The sequence below is a fragment of the Hyposmocoma kahamanoa genome, unplaced genomic scaffold, assembly GCF_003589595.1.
Source record: "Hyposmocoma kahamanoa isolate Upper Pololo Valley unplaced genomic scaffold, ASM358959v1 66, whole genome shotgun sequence".
Taxonomy (NCBI): Eukaryota; Metazoa; Arthropoda; class Insecta; order Lepidoptera; family Cosmopterigidae; genus Hyposmocoma; species Hyposmocoma kahamanoa.
Genome location: NW_020653854.1, coordinates 22,093,363 through 22,116,361, shown reverse-complemented (window position 1 = coordinate 22,116,361; position 22,999 = coordinate 22,093,363). Strand labels below are relative to the sequence as shown.

General features: G+C 36.3%; 1 protein-coding gene across 1 annotated transcript in view; it reads right to left on the bottom strand.

Moving 5' to 3' along the window:
• The window catches only part of LOC113232066 (synaptic vesicle glycoprotein 2C-like), a 38,003-nt gene extending 16,057 nt beyond the window's left edge, over positions 1-21,946 (bottom strand). The window contains exon 1 of the mRNA XM_026466692.1: positions 21,732-21,946. Coding sequence (XP_026322477.1) covers positions 21,732-21,735 — 4 coding nt within the window. The 5' untranslated portion in view covers positions 21,736-21,946. The remainder of the gene's footprint in view (positions 1-21,731) is intronic.
• Between the last annotated feature and the right edge of the window lie 1,053 nt (positions 21,947-22,999).

Genomic DNA, 22,999 nt, shown 5'->3' with positions numbered 1-22,999 from the left:
CGTAATTTCATTCGAAGCATTGGCCGCATTGATGAGTTAAAAGATTTAGATGGCATTGGCAAATTACAGAAATTGACTAGTTGACGAAAATGGAGTATTAACGAAAATGGCGAAGGGTAGGCCCCTAATGCATTCCAACATGCAATCCTCAATAGCATCGTCGTACGGGCCTTGACCAGCGCTAAGATACCGGCAGTTCTCGAGGCCATTGGCATCTGTCGCAGTGACGGTATGACTGTCGGTCCAGGGACGCTACGGAGACTGCTAGTGTTGGACGCAACCTGTGTAGATACTGTAGCCCCCTCCCATGTCCTTGCAAACGTGGGCGGTCGAGAACCGCAACCCTGGGTGCCACAGGCGAAACCTTGCCTCGTAGAATCCTCCGGTGACACAAGGATGGCAGTTATTTCCGCCAAAGAATAAGTTTAGCAATGCAAAGGGGAAATGTTGCCTTCTGGGCACGATGCCTCAGGATATGGCCCACGAGGAAATTTTCTATTTATAAACTTTCTTACTTTTTTTATGTATCTACCTCCTGCTATAATATAGTATAACACTATCGTATTAAAACAAACAATGTATTTGAATTTCACAATATAGAATTTGGATTCTCTCTGCATATTTTTTCTTGTTTTCCTGTTATTTCGTGAAAGATATGTCGTTTATTTATAGTTTGAAGGCATCCACCAATGCACTTATCTGTGTTTAACTTGAAAAATACATCAATGCAAGGTCATGAACCAATTTTCGAGATAATCAATGAGGAATTCGTCACGCTTATCATTCCATTTACCAAATAAAACAGAAACATTACGAAATCATGGAAATATAAACAGCGTTAGTCATTATTTATAAGTACTTCGTCGCTAGATAAAAGTGGTTTTTCCGAAAAATTTCCACATATCCAAACTGGAGTGTGTGATGACTTTGAATAAGATAAACAAAACTAGGCAGTAGTAGGTGGTTTTTGTTACCTATTTCTCAATTATCAATATATCTATAGGTTTGCAATTTCTCGTAGATTCCATAGATTTTTGTTTATATTTATATTATAATTTATTTATTTGATAAATTTCTTACAGACAAATTTCTTGAAACTTTAAGCTTGCGACATTGAATTTTGGGTAAGATATCTGTATTTGATATAGACAATTAATTATCTGTATTTCAGACATCAGCGCTCATTCATGAATACAACAACATATGGCTTATAACCAACCCATGTATATACGTCTGACAGCTGAGCACTCGTCTCTTTTTTATAATACCAAGTGACGGGACGAACAAACCGTGAGCCTGGTGGTAAGCGACACGCCTATCCATAACAGTTGCAGTGCTACTCAGAGCTTTTGAGCTTTTTTGTATATATTTTATATAGTCTTTTTAGGATTAGTTTTATATCTAAATTCTAAATTTAAATGTGATCATTATTAGTACAAAGATCGAACACTTAGAAAAAATTCTTGTTGCCGGATCTTTGTATTTGTTGCAACGACTTTTTAGCCGTAGCGCCATCTATGAGAGACCTATGAAAGTATTTCGTGAAGTAAAATAATTGAATATCATGGTGGTTAAACATCCTGACATTAAAAAAAAAAACTAATTAAGTGGGATAGTTTTTGGCGCCTTTTCTTATTATTGTTTCTATTTTTGGATTGATAGCTGTACGTGTTTTGTAATAAATTAATTAAAGTACATTTACTTTGGTCTTGTTCACTCGTTGATAGCACCCATCCGAACCCACTGATACAGTCCGCTACATATTTACCTTTACCCTTAGAATAATAACGCATAGAATGATATTTTCATATCAAACGAACTGTCACAAGTGAGGCAAAAATCTAATTCATGTAGGCTAGTTTTAGTAGTAGGTTAATTTTCGGTTTTAGTGAATATTTATATAAAAATACAAGTTGAAACGCGTTACTTCCTTGTGGAAAATAATTTTAGTATCTATTTTATGTTTGTCTGACGTATTTTTACACTCATTTACCGCACATTTCGTCATTTTTAGCTAAAATTCTTGAGCTGTTCGCGGTGCAAGTTGACCTTGAGCACTGAAGGCCCGCCCGCTCGTGTAGGCCCGTTGGGCGGGCTTCAATTTGCCTCACTTAGCGTGTGCGGATTAGGTTTCTATGCGTTATTATTCTAAGCCTTTACCCTTCAAAACAGGAACGTAATGCTCATAGTACTGCTTGGAGGTAGAAATAGGTAAGGCACTTCCCTGGACGAACCCATTCACAAAGCGCTCTATTGCTACTAAAAAATAGAGTTCTACATCCTATTTATCATTATATTTCACTACAATCTCGATTTTTTGTGAAAAATCGATGGACAAATAAGTTGAGTGCTTTGGAATCAGAATAACACTATAAAGTGTAAATCGTTTACAATAGGCAAAAGGTATTTACTTTTATCTTCAAGCTTCCACTTGACAGGTTATGTCATCTCCTCATATCAAGTATTGGAACAAAACGATATCAGTTGTTTACCGCTCTTGCCAGATTAGTGATCAGATCAGACACTTGACCGGTTTAGTATGTCAAATGATTATTAGAAAGCCGATTGTGTTACATAAATTACCTTGTTGCTAGATAAATTTGTTAAGATTAAACTAAAAGTAATCTAGGATGATCCCTGTTACAGTTCATAAAAATCTACACAATATAATCTTGTAACGACATTCTGTAATTTACGCATGTCATAAAATGTTTTTACGAGCCTCGCTTTTAAATGTCTTTGTGTAAATTAAAGTAAAAATGACACCAAATCATTGTTAATTTCTGAGAAATGAGCGGGAAAACATTATTTTTCAAAAATTCTTTCATTATTACGACAACGTGCAAAGGTTACTTCTTTATTAATAATTTTGGCTTGGATACAAGTCCTTTGAGCCATGTTTAATCATGTTTCTGTAAATATGGCCGCCACAAAGAGGATAGGCAATTTGAGGCGGCGTGCTTGGATTTACTCGGGATTACTTAGAACGGGCAGTTACGGGTATTTTGGTTCGAGATTCGTATAAGTTCGCGTTGTAATCTTCGATTAAGGCACAATAGCACTATCCTATTCCCCTTTAAACTAGATTTCACAAAATAATTGAAAGTCAAAATAAAAACGACACTTTTCCCTCCAAAAGGTCCAGAGCGAATCCCAAAGGTTACTTCGTTACACTGCATTTGATAGAGATGAGGTATATCGATAAAAAGTTTCTGATAATTATAGTGCGCATCATACATTTATTCATTCTTAAAGTATGACTTTTAATCATAGGCAATGAATTGACATGTCAGTAATATTACTTTTTTAATAAGCTATAAATTAATGATATGATAATGGTGAAATTATAGGCACATGGGACTTGTCAACTTATTATGGCTCAGGGTGCCGGGCGAAGTGACAGTGCACCTCAAATCTTTACGATTTAAAGCTCTGAGTGGCATTGCAATTATTATGGACAGGCGCGTAGCTTACCATCAGGTGCACGACTCGTTCGTCCCGTCACTTGATATTAAGTATAAAAAAAATATGAAATTTACTAAACTATCTATTGAAATTGCATTTAAATTATAATTGTGTGTTTTATGCCTTCAATATAATACGAAACGGTTTACACATCTATGAATTGTTCATAAAACGTCACAAAAATAAAAATATAAGAGAGACCTTACTTCAAAAATCAAATAGATACACTAAAATATATCGACTTTTACCTCATCCCTTTGACAGACGTCAAATGAAGTATTACAGGGATTTCTTGAATATTGTTTTTATGTTTAGTCTACATTATAAACATATAAACAATATACATAACTAATTTTAGTTAATGAAAGCGAATTATATAAATAAACAGACTTTAATGTAAGTTATTGCCACCAGGTCCACGACTTGCTCATTCCGTCACTTGTTTCCATAAAAAAAAGACTGCTTAATAAATTTGTGAATATGCGATCAGATGGTCAAAATGAAAAGGCATCATGATCATCAGAAATGACGAAACGATTGAGAAGAAGAAGAAAATGAATTTCTATTGTTCTGGTAAGGAAATGGGTTGCTGTGTAAAGAAGGTTCTCAATTAAACTGTATATTTTTTCTTCTTTTGTGCGTGTCTCACGCAATTGCTCCGACATTTGTGAACCGATTTCCATGATTCTTCTTTGTTGGAAAGGAGATACTTTAGTTACATTTGAAGAAAATATGTCACCTCTAAGGGTGGAAAATTGAGTGATGAAATCGGTTTATTGGATTTCACCTACTTTCCGTTAACAGATTCCAATAAAACTTATTAATGATGACCTTGACTTTGTGAAGAGTTTGTGTCGTGTGGTTTTCTTAATTTTAATTTATGTGTAATGTATAGCAGAGCAGATGATCTTGTAAGAAGGAAAGAATAGCTGTAGTCCCCGATCACGCTATCATACAGACAAAATACACTCCAATGTAGTCTTTTGAACCGACTTTAAAAAAGGAGGTAGTTCTCAATTTATTATATTTCCATTTGTTCATTTTGGTGAAAATATTCCTCCTTTTGGGTGCCAAACTAAGGTATGAATCATTTACAAACTGTAGAGGTCTTTTTTTCATAAAAAATTATAAATTATTATTGGTTTATATCGTTGTCGGGGCCCGAAATAGGAAACCAGTATAAGCATTTCATCGTGTGTGCAAAATCGGACAATGAGAAAGGAATTTACAATGTGTTTTATTACGGTTGTCACCCTTTTATTCGTACATTGTAAATTTTAAATTGCATACGTTAATTTTCTCTTTAATTTTGCACGTTCTGAAACCCATGTGACTGTTATATCTTTTCAACCCTGATCGTAATTACTAAATCTAGAACGCGTTTTGTTTATGAACAAGTTTTAATTACTTTTTATTTTTATGACACTTATGTCCACTTCCGCCAAATTTAAGCGTCTTAAAATAATGTTTGCAATGCAAATAACACTCTTAATCAAACCCAAGTCCTTGCCATTAGGGTCGTATTTCCAGTGCTTGAAATCATGCTTAAACTTGAGCATCGAGTAAAGTTCTGGAATACGAGTCTGAGTATTGTGTTAAGAGTGTCTTATCAATTAAGCATTGGTTTAGTGCAAGTGGACTTAGTGACAGGACGAACACTTCGTGCGCCTGGTGTTAAGCGACACGCCTGCCCATAACAGTTGGAATGCCACTTAAAGCTTTAAATCGCCAAGATCTGAAGGGGTACTGTCACTGCGCCTATTGCTTTGGGACATAAGTTGACAAGACCCATGTGCCTGTAAGTTCACTAACACCGATTTACAGATTGTCAATAAATAACGATGGAAAAACTTATTTTTGAGAGTGTTCTTTACCCAACAGTAAATCTTATAGGAAATGAAACTATTGTTTACCATATCGAACAGACGTCGCCACAAGTCCTGTACAGAGCGCGAAATGTTGGTTTGTTTGAAAAAAACAAATATACGCGATTTAGGTGGGTATATCCGACAAAAAGAAGAACTCAAATCGAGTCCTATTATTTTTTCCTCATATATAAGGCTAGTTTTATTTGCATTATATTATCTTATTTACTTAATATTTGTGACAATGTACCATAGAATTATAACGTAAGATACATAAATAATTATTTTTAATTTAATAAAGTACACACGCGTTGGGGAAGTTGCATTAAACAGCTCTTATGTGGAATTAGAGCAGCTACAATACATTGTATATTGTCAATAAACTACTTATTACATAATTACTAAGACTTAGTTTAGATTAGCAACTCATTAAATGATTTATAATTGTTATTTAATGAGTTTTGTTTGTTGATCCACATATTAACGTGGTGAATCGTGTTTTTAGGGAAATAAATCATTTTAAAATGTTATTCGTTTATGAAAAGAGTTTGAGTACAATTAGTAAAAGAGTTCGTCCAGGGAAGTACTGCCACCTTACCTACATGAACCATCAAGCAGTCATGCGAGTATTTTTGCATTACGGCTTTGAAGGGTAAGGGTGCTGGTGAAATTACAGCAGAGATTTGTCAAGTTATGTCTCAGGTTGACGGGCGTGGTGGCAGAGCCCCTCAGATATTTGCGATTTACAGCTCTGAGTGGCACTGCAACTGCTATGTACAGGGGTTTCGCTTGTGACCAAGCACATGACTTGTTCGTCCTATCATTATCATAGAAAAAAGAAACTAACCTCAAAAGGCAGTGGAATTAAATCTATTTGCCAAGTTTTATTGGAATCGGTTACCGGATAGTGCGTGAAAGCGGATTCATCCCCTAGTTAGCCACCCTTAGAGGTGTTATATTTTCTTCAAATTTAAATGGGACCAATACTGACGCACCCTGTTTCCAACAAAAAAGAACCATCAAAATCGGTTCACAAATTTTTATTTTATATTGAGTTATCGCGTAATATAAATACAAAAAAGAAAACAAAAACATACAGCAAAAAAATATTTCAGCTGTCTTTATCTTAAATATGATACACGGTTTACCAAGCAGCCTGTTCAATTGTGTATTACTGCTAAAGCCTAGGTATGGGTCGGAAGACGAAAATATTTTCAAGATAAGTAAGTGTATTTGGAATGATAACAACTTTTATATTAAAAAAAAACTATGTAAAAAGTTAGCTCTGTTTTCGCTGTGTTCGTTTCCGTGGTCTGCTCAACGATTATTGAAACGCATAAACATGGAGGTCCTCGTCAAAACGAATAATATAAGCCCAACAGTCAATTATTATCGTATCGATGACATTCATTATATTATAGTGGCCCAGAACTTAGGCACGCCGACTGCGTCACTAGCAGCCGCCATTAAATCCTCAAGCGTGCAGGTGTTAGGGCACGCAGGGGTGGGCCATCGTTTGAGTCGCACCGCGCAAGCTAGAACCATCCGAAAATCACCACCTGAACAAATTGTCCTTGCTTCGAACAACCTGAGTTCGAAGCCTATTCAAAGACGTTCAGATCGGCCATGACAATTTGTGTCCAGGATTCCTCCTGGGACTCTCAGAAGGCGGGACAAACGTAGATAGTGTTCTTTCGCGCCAAAGGTTGCACCTCGCCTGAGCCGGCTCAATGCTCAGAGGATCGACACGTTTGACAAAACTTTTCCGGCTCCTCAGTTTCTGTTGCATTATGAAGTAATCGTGCATAAGGTGCCGAGTGTCGATGGCCATTCTTGCTCTTTCGCAAGATACCTCTACATTTCTGCTTATGTCTGGCGGAGCTATGCCAACTAGTGGTACAGCAATCTTACCGGGGTCGGCTTAAGACAGCCAGTTATGATCCGGCAAGTCTCATTTAAGACTGTATCCACTAATTTTCCACGGTAGAACGGTTCCAAACAGGGCATGAGAAATTCGCCTGCAGGAAACGAAAGTGCCAGCCCAGTTGTACGCGTGACCTGCGGCGAAGCTGCCCACTTGGTGGTGGTGAGACGCCGCAGTAAATTATTGCGCGAGTGTACCTTCTCCTTAATGTGTATGAAAATATATTTTGAATTTGAAGTTATGCATGAGGACCTTGACTTAAATTTTAGTACTCTCATACGTTGTCTATACAAATATTATATACGTGCGCTCAGTTCAATAGCGAACGGGGCGCTATCTTATCATGGAGTAACAAATTTTAAAGTCACACTTCTGTGTGCTGTTTATTAAATTTGTGTAAAGAATCAATTTAGTAGTTCACTGAGACTTATGTTTGGAAATAATTCAGGGAGTGACATGTGTAAACGAGGCTTAATGTCATGTGTGAACAGGGCTTTGCGGTGTTAAACCATTGTCACAATGATACGGTCATTTTAGTTACTGATACCGAGGCACTGTTTTGAGAAAATATTTAAAACAGTATTACAGTTTCTTAGAAAATTACAAATGTCCTGACGAAGGTCGAATCAACAACCTCTGAGGATGTCTTGTATAGAGGCGAAACACGTGTCGGGTATGTGTAATTTTGGTGGTGTGATTGGTGACTGCAGCTGCGCTTGTGTTATTAATTTTATGCGGAAATTTACTGAACAAAAAAGTTAACACAAGCGCAGTTATTTTGCTCAATTTAAACTTCACTGAATTCGCGGAATTATCTTTTTATTAACATGGATTAACGCAAAACGCTTGAATCTATTAATTATTTAAAGGCTTTTTGTGTCAGCGACTTGGAAAATAGTCATCTGTGCAACTACACTTTGCGAATTCTCTACGTAACATTTAAGATCCTTTTCAATCTGATTTCTCTATTCTGCTTTCGAACTAATTAATGTGAAAAGTGAATAAAGGAATTGATTATGGAAGGTGTCTCCGATAATGAAATTCGTTCCTTAGTAAATAAATGATGAAAATAAATCTATTAGTACTATATACCTAGTTCAAATAAATTGCAAGTAATCCTTTACAGGCTGTTTGCTATGTTCATGCATAAAAAATATTTAATTATGAAGATTTTTTATGCATGAAAAAGGCATCCAAATAAAAAAAATAATTATATACTTCAGTATCATATAAAGTAATATTGTAGACAAAAGTTATACGTGGATTACACCAGTTTTGCGCTGACAGCCACAATTATTAATATATTTGCAGCTTCCGGTGATCAGAAGTAAGGCAGCTACTTCTGCCGAGGATTAGTTTAGATATTCAATAGGGAAGCCAGTCTTCTAGCCATTCTCCACGAATTAGTTTTTTTGCTTTTTTCTGATCGATAGCATATTTAATTAGTATACTTCTTCTTTTTCGTCGATCGTGCCTTTGCTAGTTTTAACTTTGGTTCATATACTATTCATAATGTTCTCGTCTCGAAGGACTATTTATTATTTATTTTTTATGTATTATATGGATCGTTGACATAAATTAAACAGCATAAAACTTAATTAAATTATATTTTCGAATTACAACCACCTTACACGGCCATGAACTAATTATATCTGTATGTGCGTCATATACTTTTACTAAATACATTTGACAAATTTCCTCATACAAAAATTGAAATAAGGTGTTTCATAAATAAGGAAAACAGGTAACAGGAAAAGGTTATTAACAAATTGAAAACTAAATAAATAACAATGCTTGGTTCTGGTTTGTTAGGGTTTTTTTACAATATCTAGTGAAAGGACGAACTAGTCGTGCGCCTGATGATGGTAAGCTTAATAAAAGTTGCAGTGCCACTCAGAGCTTTAAATCGCAAAGACCTGAGGGGCACAACTACAGCGCCCGTCACTCTGAGACATAAGTTGACAAGTGCCATGTGCCTGTAGTTTCACCAGGACCCTTACGCTTCTAAACCGGAATGCAGTAATGCTAACATTATTGCTTGGCGGCAGAAATAGCTAAGGTGGCACTACTTCCCTGGACGAACTCTTTCACAAGGAGCTCTACTGATACAGTATAGACGCATGTAGTTTTTTCTTTATGTACACAAGCTGGTATATATTATAATTAGTGTTTGCCAAGTTTTCGGCATTGATTTAAGAAAGTGCCAGACCACCACACCTGTTGCCTGGTGTCAAATTAGGGGATTCTCCTTGGTCCTACCGAAAATCGAATCTTCTCCGCGTCCAGCGCCCAAAGTGGAAACTATTCGACCGCCGAGGTCGTCATTTTAAAAATAAAACAAATAAAAAATTAATATTAGACAACATCATAGCCGTTGCTCTGATCTCAAGGTAAGTAACAAAAGTGCTTGTGTTATGGAAATCGGAAACAACGATGGTACTACTAACACTCGGACCCTAAACAATATACAAAAGTTAGTTTTAGTTTTCTACACTAACGCGGCCTTGGGATCGAACCCGGGACCTCAGAGACAGCGACACCATGAAAATCGGTGCGTAAGCTACTTGACCATGGAGGTCTTCATTTTATCATTTTTGTATTTATTTTTAATGAAAACCAACAGCATTTACATAAATAAACAGGTTTCCTAGAATAAAATTTAGTATATAATACAATATCACAAAAGCATCAGCCAGTATTTAATGCTTCTGATCTTCCCCAAAAACGTGGTTGGTGTGTGTGTGTGTTTGAAAGAAAGATAATGTATCTGTGTGTATATAATTGCACAAATTATTTGTACAATTATATCTTTATTGTATTTGATCCGATTTTTTTCATCGATGAATTTATTATTTATTGTAAAATGTAATTATTTATTTATTATCCTTATCACCCTCGGATCTACTAAAAAGGATCAGAGAACATTACTTCAATCAGCTGATGCCTGCACGACACACGGAATGGCATGCTAATGGTGACATTGCGCGTACGCAAGGCTGCACCCGTATACGGCATAGAGAGTCAACATTATTTTTTTTACGATAGAGGCACTAATTTAGATTATGTGTTACAGGGGCAGAAGATGTTTATTTGTTTAATTACAGCACCTGTAGTTATTATGCTTGCTATTTATAAACCCCGCATTGGACCAGGGTCCCCCGTTCGCTAATTTCCTAGTAGCCACTGGTCATTATAATTCCATTGAAACTCCACTGAGATATATTGCAATTATGACAATATAATCCGGCCGAATCGAATAATTTTTTTCTAAGTGTTCGATAGTGGACTAATTTCCCAAAAAATAATTGAATATCAGTTTAATACAAATATGAATATGATAATATAGTTATTCTGAATGTGTAAATGACTGAAACATTCTTTATAGCACGTAACATTACAGTTAAAATACAACACAATAGCTTAAGTATAATAGTAGTAGTAAGTTAATGTACAACAGGCGGCCTTATTGCTATGTAGGTTGACTGTGTAGTCAACCGTGACCATGGGACCTGTACAGGGCCCGAAACGTTGGTTTGTTTGAAAAAAACAAATATACGCGATTTAAATCCGGGAAAATAGTTTTATTTCCTATACTTATATACTTTTAAAGGGAAAAGAAAAATGAAGTTTAAATATAAGAAATAGAGGATAGTAGAGGAAAGACGTAACTTACGAGTAGAGGAAATGGTCCTTGACACATTGTTTGAAGGAATCAAGAGAAGAGGATCGTCGAATCGATTCAGGGAGAGAATTCCACAACTGATCGCAGAAACGGTAAAAGAGTTGGAATGAAAGTTAGAGGTATGAGAGGGCAAAAACAAAGATGTTTGGTATGAGAGTATCAGAGGAGCGAAGGGGACGACAGAGTGCAGAACAGTGGAAAATAAAGTGATCTTTAAGATAAGAAGGCGTACAGGGATAAAATAGAATTGAGTAAAGAAGGGAAAGGATATGAAGACCTCTACGCCGGTGGATGGGCAGCCATTTAAGTTGTGCGCGAAATTGGGAGACATGGTCAAATTTACGGAGTCCAAAGTTGAACCTAGCACACATATTTTGGAGCCGTTCCAATTTATTGAGCAGAGTTACTTACAAATTCGGGCAGTAAATAACTGTATAGTCCAGTATCGGATGGAGAATGCTCTGGGCCAGAGTAATTTTAGTTTTTGGCGGCAATAAGTTTTTAAGCCTTCTCAAACACCTTCCTGCTAACCTCAGTAATGTGCGGCTTCCAAGTCAGACATTTATTACAAATTACACCCAAATTCCTGACTGTCTTCAAATAAGGAATACGGACACCATCGAAAATCACAAGGGGGTAAGGAGTCCAGAATTTAAACGAGAAGTGAACCAAAAAACCAAAACCAAAAAAAAAACTATAATAATGGATTGTGTTTTGGATGGGTAAACTTTAAGGCCAAAGGACTGACTCCATTGACGAATGGATTCAAGGTCCACATTGGTAGCATTAATGGCACGTGGTAATATTAATGGCACGTGAATAGATGACTCAGTGTAAATCTGGAGGTCATCAGCATAAAGATGATAGGAAGAAGTGAGGGATTGTGTGATAGAGTTAATAAACATAGAAAATAAGAGAGGAGAAAGAACGCCACCCTGCGGTGTTATTTTGCTAAAATCTAGTTGCAATAGCAGTTGAGTCTCTGTAGAATGTCATATTCATAAATTCCATTAGTAACAATCGATGTTGCATTACTAAAATTACTATGGACATTACTATGTATGTCTCATTTTTGTCTTCTATAATTAATTATGTATAATATTAATACACTACGCCACTTGTCATTGCGTCGCCATTGACGAGCAGTATACCAAAAAATTGCATTGACAGTTGAATAGTATCTCCATGGCTAGCCATGCTACTGCTATTCACTTTTAGCACAATACTAAACGTACAAAAACCTGCCACAGACACTCCATCGGCACATAACTGAGATGATATCGAATTAGCAGACCTAGGATTGAACAATAACCAGTATTCTTTCTTTGAAGTATGTATACCTATCTAAAATTTATTAAAGAATAAAATACACCTACGCGTGATTATTTAAGTAAACGTTTAACCGTTAATAAACATTATATATTAGGGAACTAGATCATGGAAGGCCAAGAGAGGGGAAAATGTATGGTATTCCCCCGGCAAATAGTTTGTTGACTCTAGCGCACTCGTAGCAGACCTTAAAGCAGAATGTAGATCTATTAACTTAATTATGATTGTTATTTTATAGGTATATACTACGTACTACTTATTTCCTGGTTTCTGCTCTTGAGAAACGGAAGTGTATACATTATTTTCATTATTCGTTATCTTTCATTTCTTACTTAGTGTTAAATGATAAAAACGCGAGTATAAAAATACACTCACGGATATATTTATACAAACGTTATAAATTTTGAATTACCATAAAAATAATCTGATGAATCATTGCTTTCATATATCAGAACGTTTAATTTGAAAAAAGAAAGAACGAATGAAATTATTGAATGAATGAAATATTCTTTACTGCACATTAAAAATTACAATGACAACACAGAACAGTAATGTGAGTAGTAGCAGTAGAGCTCCTTGTGAAAGAGTTTGTCCAGGATAGTACAGTCATGTTATCTATTGCTGTCGTACGTAAATACGTGTTCTCAATTATTTTTTGTGGTGCTGGGCGTAGAAATTTATTTATCTTGCCTAAGTGGGCGGTGAGCCAAAAAAAGTGTTGTACTAGACCACCACCTGAGAGGAGACCCGTGCCCAGCAGTGGATGTATAAATTGGTTGATGATTATGATGATGATGAACGAAATAAGTCTTCGTATCGCGTAGTTTTTAACTCGCGACGAGATTGAAACGGGATTAAGAGGCGTTCATTGAATTAATTGTCAAGCGGTCCCATAGAAGGTCATTGATCATTCCGACAATCATACGCGATGATGTTTTTTCATTGTGTTGTCCATATGTCGTTTATGACGTTTACAATTATAGAAAACCACAAAGCGCTTCTTCCAACAAACAGTGTAGCATTAATTGTAACAACGCGTTATAAATGCCACTGCGTCTTGAAGCTTGAAACCTGACAAATTATTAAGTCTTTAGTATTCTTTGTGTGTAAATGTAGAGATTTATCGGTGTCTTGTTTTGTTTTTTGCTTCTTTACAGTGAGTCTGATGAACAGCCGTGAAACTGCGATTTGACGCCGATCGTTAGGCAAATAATTAAACCTGCAAGTAGTTAATTAACCTACCCATTTCAGATGGTAAAAAATTAACCGTGAAATGTTACAGGACACGTTCAGAACTAAATGCATGTATTCACATGGCTTTACTGTACTAAATTATATCTTTGTGACGCAAGCGACAAATTGAACACGCGCGATTGTATTCGGTCGTGACAAGTAAAAATGGTTAAAATCACTTATAATGTATTGTCACGATCAAATATATGTGTAATTAAGCCGCGTATTTTCTGCTATATTTTTAAATCCAAGGATTGGCACGAAGCGTTACGCTTCCATATTTATATGGCGAACGGATAAGGGAAGTATGTCAGAAGACTTATTCCACGAACGCTATAACGACTTGAGTTATTTCCATTTTACCCCTTAAAACCGATCCCCTGGGGGATCAGTTTTATTTTATATTATTTTCTACTCCCATCGGCTCCTAAATGCAGGGTAATAAGAATAAATCGATATCACTATGTTATTAAACTTAATTTTTTGGTCATTTTCTATTATTTTTGTAAACATCTATATTTATTCACTAATATTATGCTCCCAGAAATTTGGTCCAAAAAAAAAAAAGAAACAAAAATCAAAATTCGGAAAAATCCAATTTTGTGAAAAAACAAGTAAAGAAACAAAAACAAAATAAAAATAGAACGGGTCATAAACTTAAGTTGGCGTCGTTAATTGTTCATTAGAGGTATCGAAATATTATTCTTTTACTCCCACCTGATACCTTGGTACTTATAAGTTTATTTTTGGTAGGTACTGCGGTACAGCCAACAAGAAAAGGTATTTGAGGGTTGTACTGTATTTTATTTAGTTTATTAGAAATTAACAACACTAAGTACACTTTAATGGTCTTAAACCCTGTACCCAGAAAATAATAAGTATCTCAAATAGTGTACCGAGTCTGTTAATTAATATTTGCATTTATATGCTATTTATACAGTGACAAATAAACTATAAACTATCAGAGTGAAAACAATGAGACATTACGATGGTGAGATGGCGTCACACAATTAGATTATTTGAATTGAAAGACTACTTTGGCTAGTAATGGTTTGCATTAGATCTACGTTCATGTTGAGGAAAGGCGTTGAGATACGTAACTGCGGTTAAAGGGTTAAAGTAAAGCATCAAGAGAGCTTTCAAATGTTTGTTTATTTAGGTACCTATACACCCACTAATAAATTTAACATTACGAGTACTTATTACATTACATTACCTAACTATTAAATTGAATTTTATTAACAAAAGATTGTTATTATTGATGAAGTAAATAATTAAGAATTAAATTAAATTGAATTTACATTACAAATAATAGTATAATTATAATTAATTAATTAATTTATATTTAAAAAATGCAGTGGTCGCTTACAAAGTAGCACGTATCGCATACTGTCCTTACAAATATCAATACATTTGTAAGGACAGTATGCGATACGTGTCAAGAGCCAATGCTCTTTCGTATTATGGCGAAAAAATCATCTAGCCAGGGAAACTGAAGCATAGCACGAAATGCATTGTTGTACTAAACTCTTAGGGTCGTATTCCAAAACTCTACTCAATGCTCAAGTCAGGATTTGAGCAGACTTGAGCATGATTTTAAGCACTGGAAATACGACCCTAACGGCAAGGACTTGAGTATGATTTTCAGTGCTCAGTGCAATACTCAAGTCCTGACTTGAGTATTGAGTAGAGTTCTGGAATACGACCCTAAGAGTCGTATTCTAGAACTCTACTCAATGCTCAAGTCAGGATTAGACTGAAAACACAAGCACTGGAAATACGACCCTAATGGCAGGGAATTGAGTATGATTTCGAGTGCTTTGAATCGTACTCATATTCTGACTTGAGCATTGAGTAGAGTTCTGGAATACGACCCTGAGTCTATCAATAGGTCGCTTAGTATATATTTTTTTGTTTATGCCTACAATGGTATCTTTAATAAATGCACTTAAAGACAAGAATCATTCTAATCATGAAATTTAAGCCAAAAAGCAACCAATTCCCAGCACCCATTGACTCGACCATAGCCTCTGTTTAGATCAGTCGTTGCAAGATGGTTTATTACCAGTTGTATATTTAAAACTAGATATTTGTATTTGAAGATGGAATAACATTCGGAAGCCTGCCGAAGCATCCGGAAAGGTACCGAGGCATTGCCGAGGCTGCCGGCTCGGTTTTTATGTATACAACCACAATAATTGAAATTTCAACTATAATGTCACAATTTAAAAGTATATTACTATTCGTCACCAAAAATTTCTTGTCATACCATCCCGTCACTAGGCGCTGGGTCTATATTGGAAAGCAAGGGTTGAATCCCAAAGAGCATATCATGCCACGCAGAGGTCCCAGGAAATATGGAGAAATATTTATATGGCCTACATTTATTTCTCTCGTGAGTTCGGGTGTAATTTGTGATTGTCTATGTGTGTATGTCTATGTCGAGTGTGTGCGTTATTATTATCTTGGAGAGTTAGAGCTTGTATTTAAATAACTCAAAAGTAACTTTTGTTTCAATAAATCATATATTACAATGCAGACATAAGACTGCTGTATTACTTATTAATATGTTTTAATTTATTTTTAATTTTTTTTAAATTAATTAATTTGATTTATTTATCAAAGGGCCCGAAACGTTGCTTTTCAAAAAATGAATATATATGCGATTTTGGCGAAAAACTTTTTTTTCATTTCCAATGTGTAGCAAGTAGCAAAAACCTAAAAAGTCGATTTTTTTATAATATACAATAATAGATCTAATTGTCACTGCCACTGCGCCCGTCACCCTGAGACATAAGTTGACAAGTCCCATGTGCCTGTAATTTCACCAGCACCTTTAGGTACCGTTCTAAACCGGAACGCTGTAATGCTCCTGTTAGGCAGTTTTGTGGCAGTTTATTTAATTTTCGTCATGTTAATCCACAAGGCATCATAAAAGCTTTTAAGTCGATACATGTTAAAAAAACTGAAGATCTCTGGGGCATATCAACTAAAGTTATAGACTCAGTTATTAATCTCATTTCCCCACAGTTAGCTGTAGCTTTCAATAGGTGCGTTGACGAAGGTGTTTATCCCGATTTAATGAAATACAGCAAGGTTATTCCCTTATTCAAAAGCGGTAGGAAAGTTGATCCTAGCAACTATAGGCCTATTTCAATTTTACCAGCTTTAAGTAAAATATTCGAAAAGGTTATGCTAACTCAATTACTGTCCTATTTCGGTAGGAATCATATTTTTCATAGTGAACAATACGGGTTTACTAGTGGTAGATCGACTAGCGATGCGGGGGTAGCGTTACTAAAACACATCTTTGATGCTTGGGAAAGGTCCCAGAACGCTATTGGTGTTTTCTGTGACCTCTCAAAGGCATTTGATTGCGTTGATCATAATACTCTTATTAGGAAGCTGGAACATTACGGTGTAAATGGCAAGGCGTCGAAACTTGTCTCGTCATATCTCAACGGTAGAATTCAGAAAATAGACATAAATGGAGTGACTTCTTTGGGTTCTCCAGTAAAAATGGGTGTTCCGCAGGGCTCAATACTTGGACCTTTCTTATTTCTGATTTATATTAATGATCTGCCATTCTTTGTTAAGGACCATTGCGAAATAGTGTTGTTTGCTGATGACACATCCTTGATTTTTAAAACAGACAGACATGACATTAACTATGACCGTATTAATGATACCCTCTCTAAGGTAGTTTATTGGTTTAATGCTAACAATTTATTGCTTAATGCCAAGAAGACAAAATGTGTTAAATTTGAATTACCTAACGTAAAATCGACTAGTCCAAGCATAGAAATAAACGGAGAAAAGTTAGACCTTGTTAATAAAGCAGTCTTCTTGGGAGTGACCTTAGATAGTAAACTTCAGTGGTTTCCACATATATCGTCCCTGGCCAGCAGATTAAGCTCCGCTGCATACGCAGTCCGCAGAATACGTGAGCTTACCGATGTTAGTACTGCTAGACTAGTTTACTTTAGTTACTTCCATAGTATTCCTACGGGATTCTCATGTGGGGTAAAGCGGCAGATATTCAAACCATATTTGTATTGCAAAAACGAGCGATTCGTTCTGTGTACCGTCTAGGCTCTCGGGTATCTCTCAGAGAAAAGTTTAAGGAGACTGGTATCATGACTGTGGCATCACAGTACATTTACTCAAATATTTTATATGCCCGTAAAAATTTACATAATTTCAATAAGAAAGAAGATATCCATAATATTAACCTTAGAGCTAAGTCCAAACTCATGGTACCACGATTTCGTTTAACCAAGGTAAACAACTCTTTTATGGGGAACTGTATACGTTTTTACAATAAGATTCCGGAGCATATATTAAGTTTATCATTTCCTAAGTTTAAAAACTACATTAAAAATATTTTGATCGAAAAATCATATTACAAAATTGAAGACTACGTGTTAGATAAAGATGGAAAGACGACATGGCTCCAGAATCCACACAAATTTGATTCAAAGTGTATTCCATAGCATTTAAGTTTATTGAAAAGAGCAATCCCTAGAGTTTCTTGCTCGTTCTTCTCAGGGAGGTCAGCGTAGTGAACGAGCAGTAGCTTAAATGTAGCTTAAATGTGACGTTTTCAAGTGTAAATTTATTTTACCTATGGAATAAATAATCTTTGACTTTGACTTTGACTAGGTATTTGCTTGGCGGCAGAAATAGGTAAGGTGGAAATACTTCCCTGGATTAACTCTTTCTCAACGAGTTTTACTGTTACTAAAATCCATCACGTCTCACGCACTAAAGTCCATCACCAATTTATACGTTTGCAATCCCTTGATAAATTAAAAATAAGATATTGAAAATTAATAACTTTGCAACTATAGTTCAGAATAGGGTGGTGTGCATTAATATTTAACATAATTAGTTTCACACAATTTGACTTAGACACACTTAATATCGAAATGTATTAATAAAATCTCGCATATGTGCGGTCCATTAACACTAAAACCCAAAATAAATATATGTCAAAGATATCTTTAATAGTCTATCGATTAACAAAGAGAAACTTCAAGCCTTTTCTAGATAATGCACGTGGGAAGTCTATACATTGATTAGAAAACGAGTTTAAGGAAAATATTACTATGTATTACATTTACGAGTGCAAGTTACAAAGCTATGACGCAGTAGATGATAAGGTTATGTGCTCCTATGTATGAGATCGTGGGTTCGTTTCCGAGCAGGAATGCACCATTGAGCTGTTTTAAAGTTAGCTGGACTGCACGGTAACCTATCACAAACTCGAATATCTTTTTTTTGAGATAACGTTTGTTCGAATTTTCATTACACCGAAAACCGAATTATAACGAAACCGTTCTTTTAGGATATGTTGAATGTTTATCTCAAAGACACGATTAGGTTCGGTTAGGTTAGATTAAGTTAGGTTTAATAGAAAAAACATTTTCTTCTCATAATTACTTTCGAGGTTATGAAAATTCGAGGAAACGTTATTTCTGGAAAATGTCATTTCGGACTATTGATACGTAACCAGACTGCACATTGTCAACATTATCTTCACCCACAGCCTGACTTAGTTTGGTGAAATCACATGGAACTTGTCAACTTGTGTCTCAGGGTGACAGGCGCAATAGCAGTGTACTATAGATTTTGTCATTAACGCACACACTCACACACTCAACATAGCCCCGTACTAGGGAAACTCTGAGTCGCGGGTGCCATGGACACACATATAGACAACCACAAATTACACCCAAACTCACGAGAGAAATAAATGTAGGCCATACATATATTTCTCCCGGCCTGGGAATTGAACCCAGGACCTCTGCATGGCAATCCGGCATGGTAACCGTTCGGCCACGGAGGCAGTTAAAGTTCTTAGTGGCACAGTAGCTGGTAAGAACAGGCGTGTCGCTTACTACCAGGTACAGGACATGGTCGTCCCATCACTTGGTACTTGGTACCATCGGAGATTCTACGGCACGTTACGCAAATATAGTGTGTCACTTGAACGTTAGGGATAAAGGCATTTTAGTAGCAATAGAGTTGCTTGGGAAAGAGTTTGTACAAAGTACTGCTAGCTTACCTATTTCTGCTGCCAGGCAGTAAAGTTAGTATTACAACGTTTCGGTTTTGAAGGATAAGGGTGGTAGTGAAATTACAAGCACATGTGACTTGACAAACCTATGTCTCAGGGTGATGTGCGCAGTGGCAGTGACAATTAGATCTTTGTGATTTAAAGCTTGGAGTATATATTAGACAAAATCACATACGTTTCTCCGATTCAAAAGCAACTATAGCACTTGTGTTATGGAAATCGGAAATAACGACGATACTACAAACACCCAAATCCAATATAATATTGAAAAGTTTTTCTACATTGACCCGTCGCGGCTTGAAATCAAGACGTCTTTGTTGGCAACACCATGAAAATTGATGTGTGTAAGCCCACTCCACCACAGAGGTCGTCTGAGTAGCACTGCGCTTGCCATCTTGCACGACTTGTTCGTGCCATTACTTGGTATCATAAAAAATAAGAAAAAGACCAGAGCAACAAATTCACGTCGTCCACTACGTAGAATACCCAGATCAGAACCAATTTACAAAAGTTCATTTGATCCTACCGGGAATCGAACGCGAGATCTCCACATCCAGGGTCCACAGTACATATCATTAGGTCACCGAGATCGTCAAAATTTGATTCGCCCAACGTCGTCCCGTAGAGTATGTGTTTGCCGTGATTACGACTGTTTCTAATATATTATTGGTTAACAAAGTTTAAAATTATTGGTAACTGCGCCTAAATCAGTCTATAAGAGTTAGTTCTTTGATACAATAATAAAAAATGTGAACTAATTTACAAATTACACTTTAATGACCTATGTGTTACTGCGCCTTATAAAATATAGTTCGCGGCACCACACAACAAACCGCAATTCTTGTTCAATACACAACGTTTGTCGATTGACGATTTTTTATAAGGGAGTGCGCAAATAGGCAATGCACTGCCTGCGTCATGTAAACGCTCGCGCAACGTATTCAGTGCCCTTTTCACACGTACTACATTTATCTACGCCTAACTATTAATACAAGTGCCCTAATAGACAATGCAGTGTTTATTTCACGCAATACACTTGTAGTCTGATAGCAGGGTACATTCTGCTAATAACAATAATTACTATCACAAGTTTTAGTGTTAGTGGAGTCGTTTGTTTTTGTTCAGTAAGTATTACAAATATAATTAAATACCTTTGGCGTAGATAGATAACCAAGTGAAGTAAACTCTGCCTAAGACGAATCCAATAATATACAGCCCCGCGATACAGGGTTTCACTAGCGCGGGACTATAAACAAATGGTATTTTCTTCACCTACCTCTCGTAATTGCGAGAATATAAAATTACCTTCCTCCGAAATGATCTACAGTGTTTTGGTCATGTGGAAAAAGTACTGTAATTTTCTAATATCATGGACAGTGTATGAGGGAATTGCACTATTTAATTCCGCCATTATCTGGGGACTAGACGTCGGCTGGATTTTATCCCTATGTTGTGGATATTCTAAGGACTCGCAAGAAGCGTTAGTCTTCCTCTCTTGCACACTTATTCCCTGAACACTATAACTTGTGCCTTTTCAAGGCGAGAGAGCTCATCGTCGTCCTCATCGTCACTTTCCATCAGGTGAGATAGAGGTCAAATGCACGCTTATTTTTTTTATAATAAAAAAAAGTTATACCAATGTTATGTAATGTAACCCTTGCATTCTGCAGTTACATGATGCGAGACAAATGGTGTGAAGTGCGCTTTAGGCTTCAGATATATTTGAGACAATAATTGCCAGACTAACATAATATTATAATGTTCATAAATTGTTAGATAGTTGTGCTGTGATGCTATGTCAAGAAACAAATGACGCTCCGCGTGAATGACAACCGTGAGACTAGCGATTTCGTACCAAATAGCTCTGAAGATATTTCCAATACATATAATGGGCATTGTCGAGGTAGAATCTCTGGCTGGTAGTGACACTTTGAGCGACATTGGCTACACGTAGAACATTGTGTGACATGTGATTTCTGAATTCTTAAATTATTTGATTGATGCCATTTTTGTTCCCCGTAGGAGTCAGGTATATTGAAATTCTGACGAAGCTATACTAGTCCATTGCAAAGAAGAGCATAGGTAACTTTTGGTCTTATTTTAAAATTTATCAAGTTTTAATTAGTGTATTTTTTTTTTCAAAAATATACTTACCCATTTTGACGTAAAATATATCACTCTCACTTTATTGAAAAGTCCTTTTGAGATCACGTATAAAGTTATAATAGCGGTTCTCTTATCACCGCTGTACCATCGTCACACTAGTCGCGATACTGGGAGTGAGATGCGCCTGGGCAGCCGCAGGGCGGTGTTCGCGCGTGCGTGTTGGCGAGCAGCGTACCTCAAGGATGTCGCGTGCTGCCTACAGAGGCTTCAGTGCGAATGGCGCGTCGGCGCAGCGAGTTGCCCAAGATTCCTTCGCCGCAATTGCGATAAGGCCGCGATCGCTCATCTCGCGTTATCTAGACGGTCACCGCCATCGATCAGACTTGACTTGTCCACGACATTGTATTGTCGATTTCGCATTGCGTAACTGATATTAAAGAAAAGTTTATTAGGTAAAAGCTTTTAGTAGACAATTTTTGTGGCTAGATAAATATAATCTTGGGCACATAATTCGAACCACCTTGCATTTTACTTTTAAATACAAAATTACAAACAAAAATATTGTTAAGTTTTAGAAATTCAAATTTCAACAAGAACATACGAAAGTGATGTTCAGTATACTAGCTACAAAATTACGTTAATATTTTTAATCTACGCAACATTTTTTTTATTTCATCTTTAATCATTTAATGTTAAAAATGCGAAGTGGCTCGAATTATATGTCCGGGAGTGTATATTACTATCACTTATCTGTTTATCTGACCTTAAGTCTGTTTTTTAGGCAGTTTATTCATCAGTTTATTCTTCCATTTTCTCTTAGATTTTGTATTTACATAGCCTAGAACAAAGACGTGCGAATTTCTGAATGTCATAAATCAAAAGCTGTTTGTTTCAAATGATAAGAGCGATGTGTCAAGAAATTATACGTCTCTAGTCCACACGCTAACCAATCAAGGTCAGGACTTCATAATGTTTACCAAGGGATTTTTTATTTTTAATCACTTGTTGCACAAGGAAACACAAGCAATAGGTACTGCTCATTTAAAAAAAAATCTACCAGCAGACCTAAATTGTTGACCTAAACCTGTTTTTTCTATGATACAAAGTGTCGGGGCTGATGGTAGGCGACACGCCTGTCTGTAGCAATGGCAGTGCCACTGAAAGCGTCTCACTGCTCTGTCGCCCGCACCCTTACGCTTCCAAACCGAAACGCATTACTGCTCGGCGGCAGAAATAGGTAAGGTGGCAGTACTTCTCTGGACGGACTCTTTCACAAGGAACTATTGCTATTAAAACACATTAGTTATAATTATATG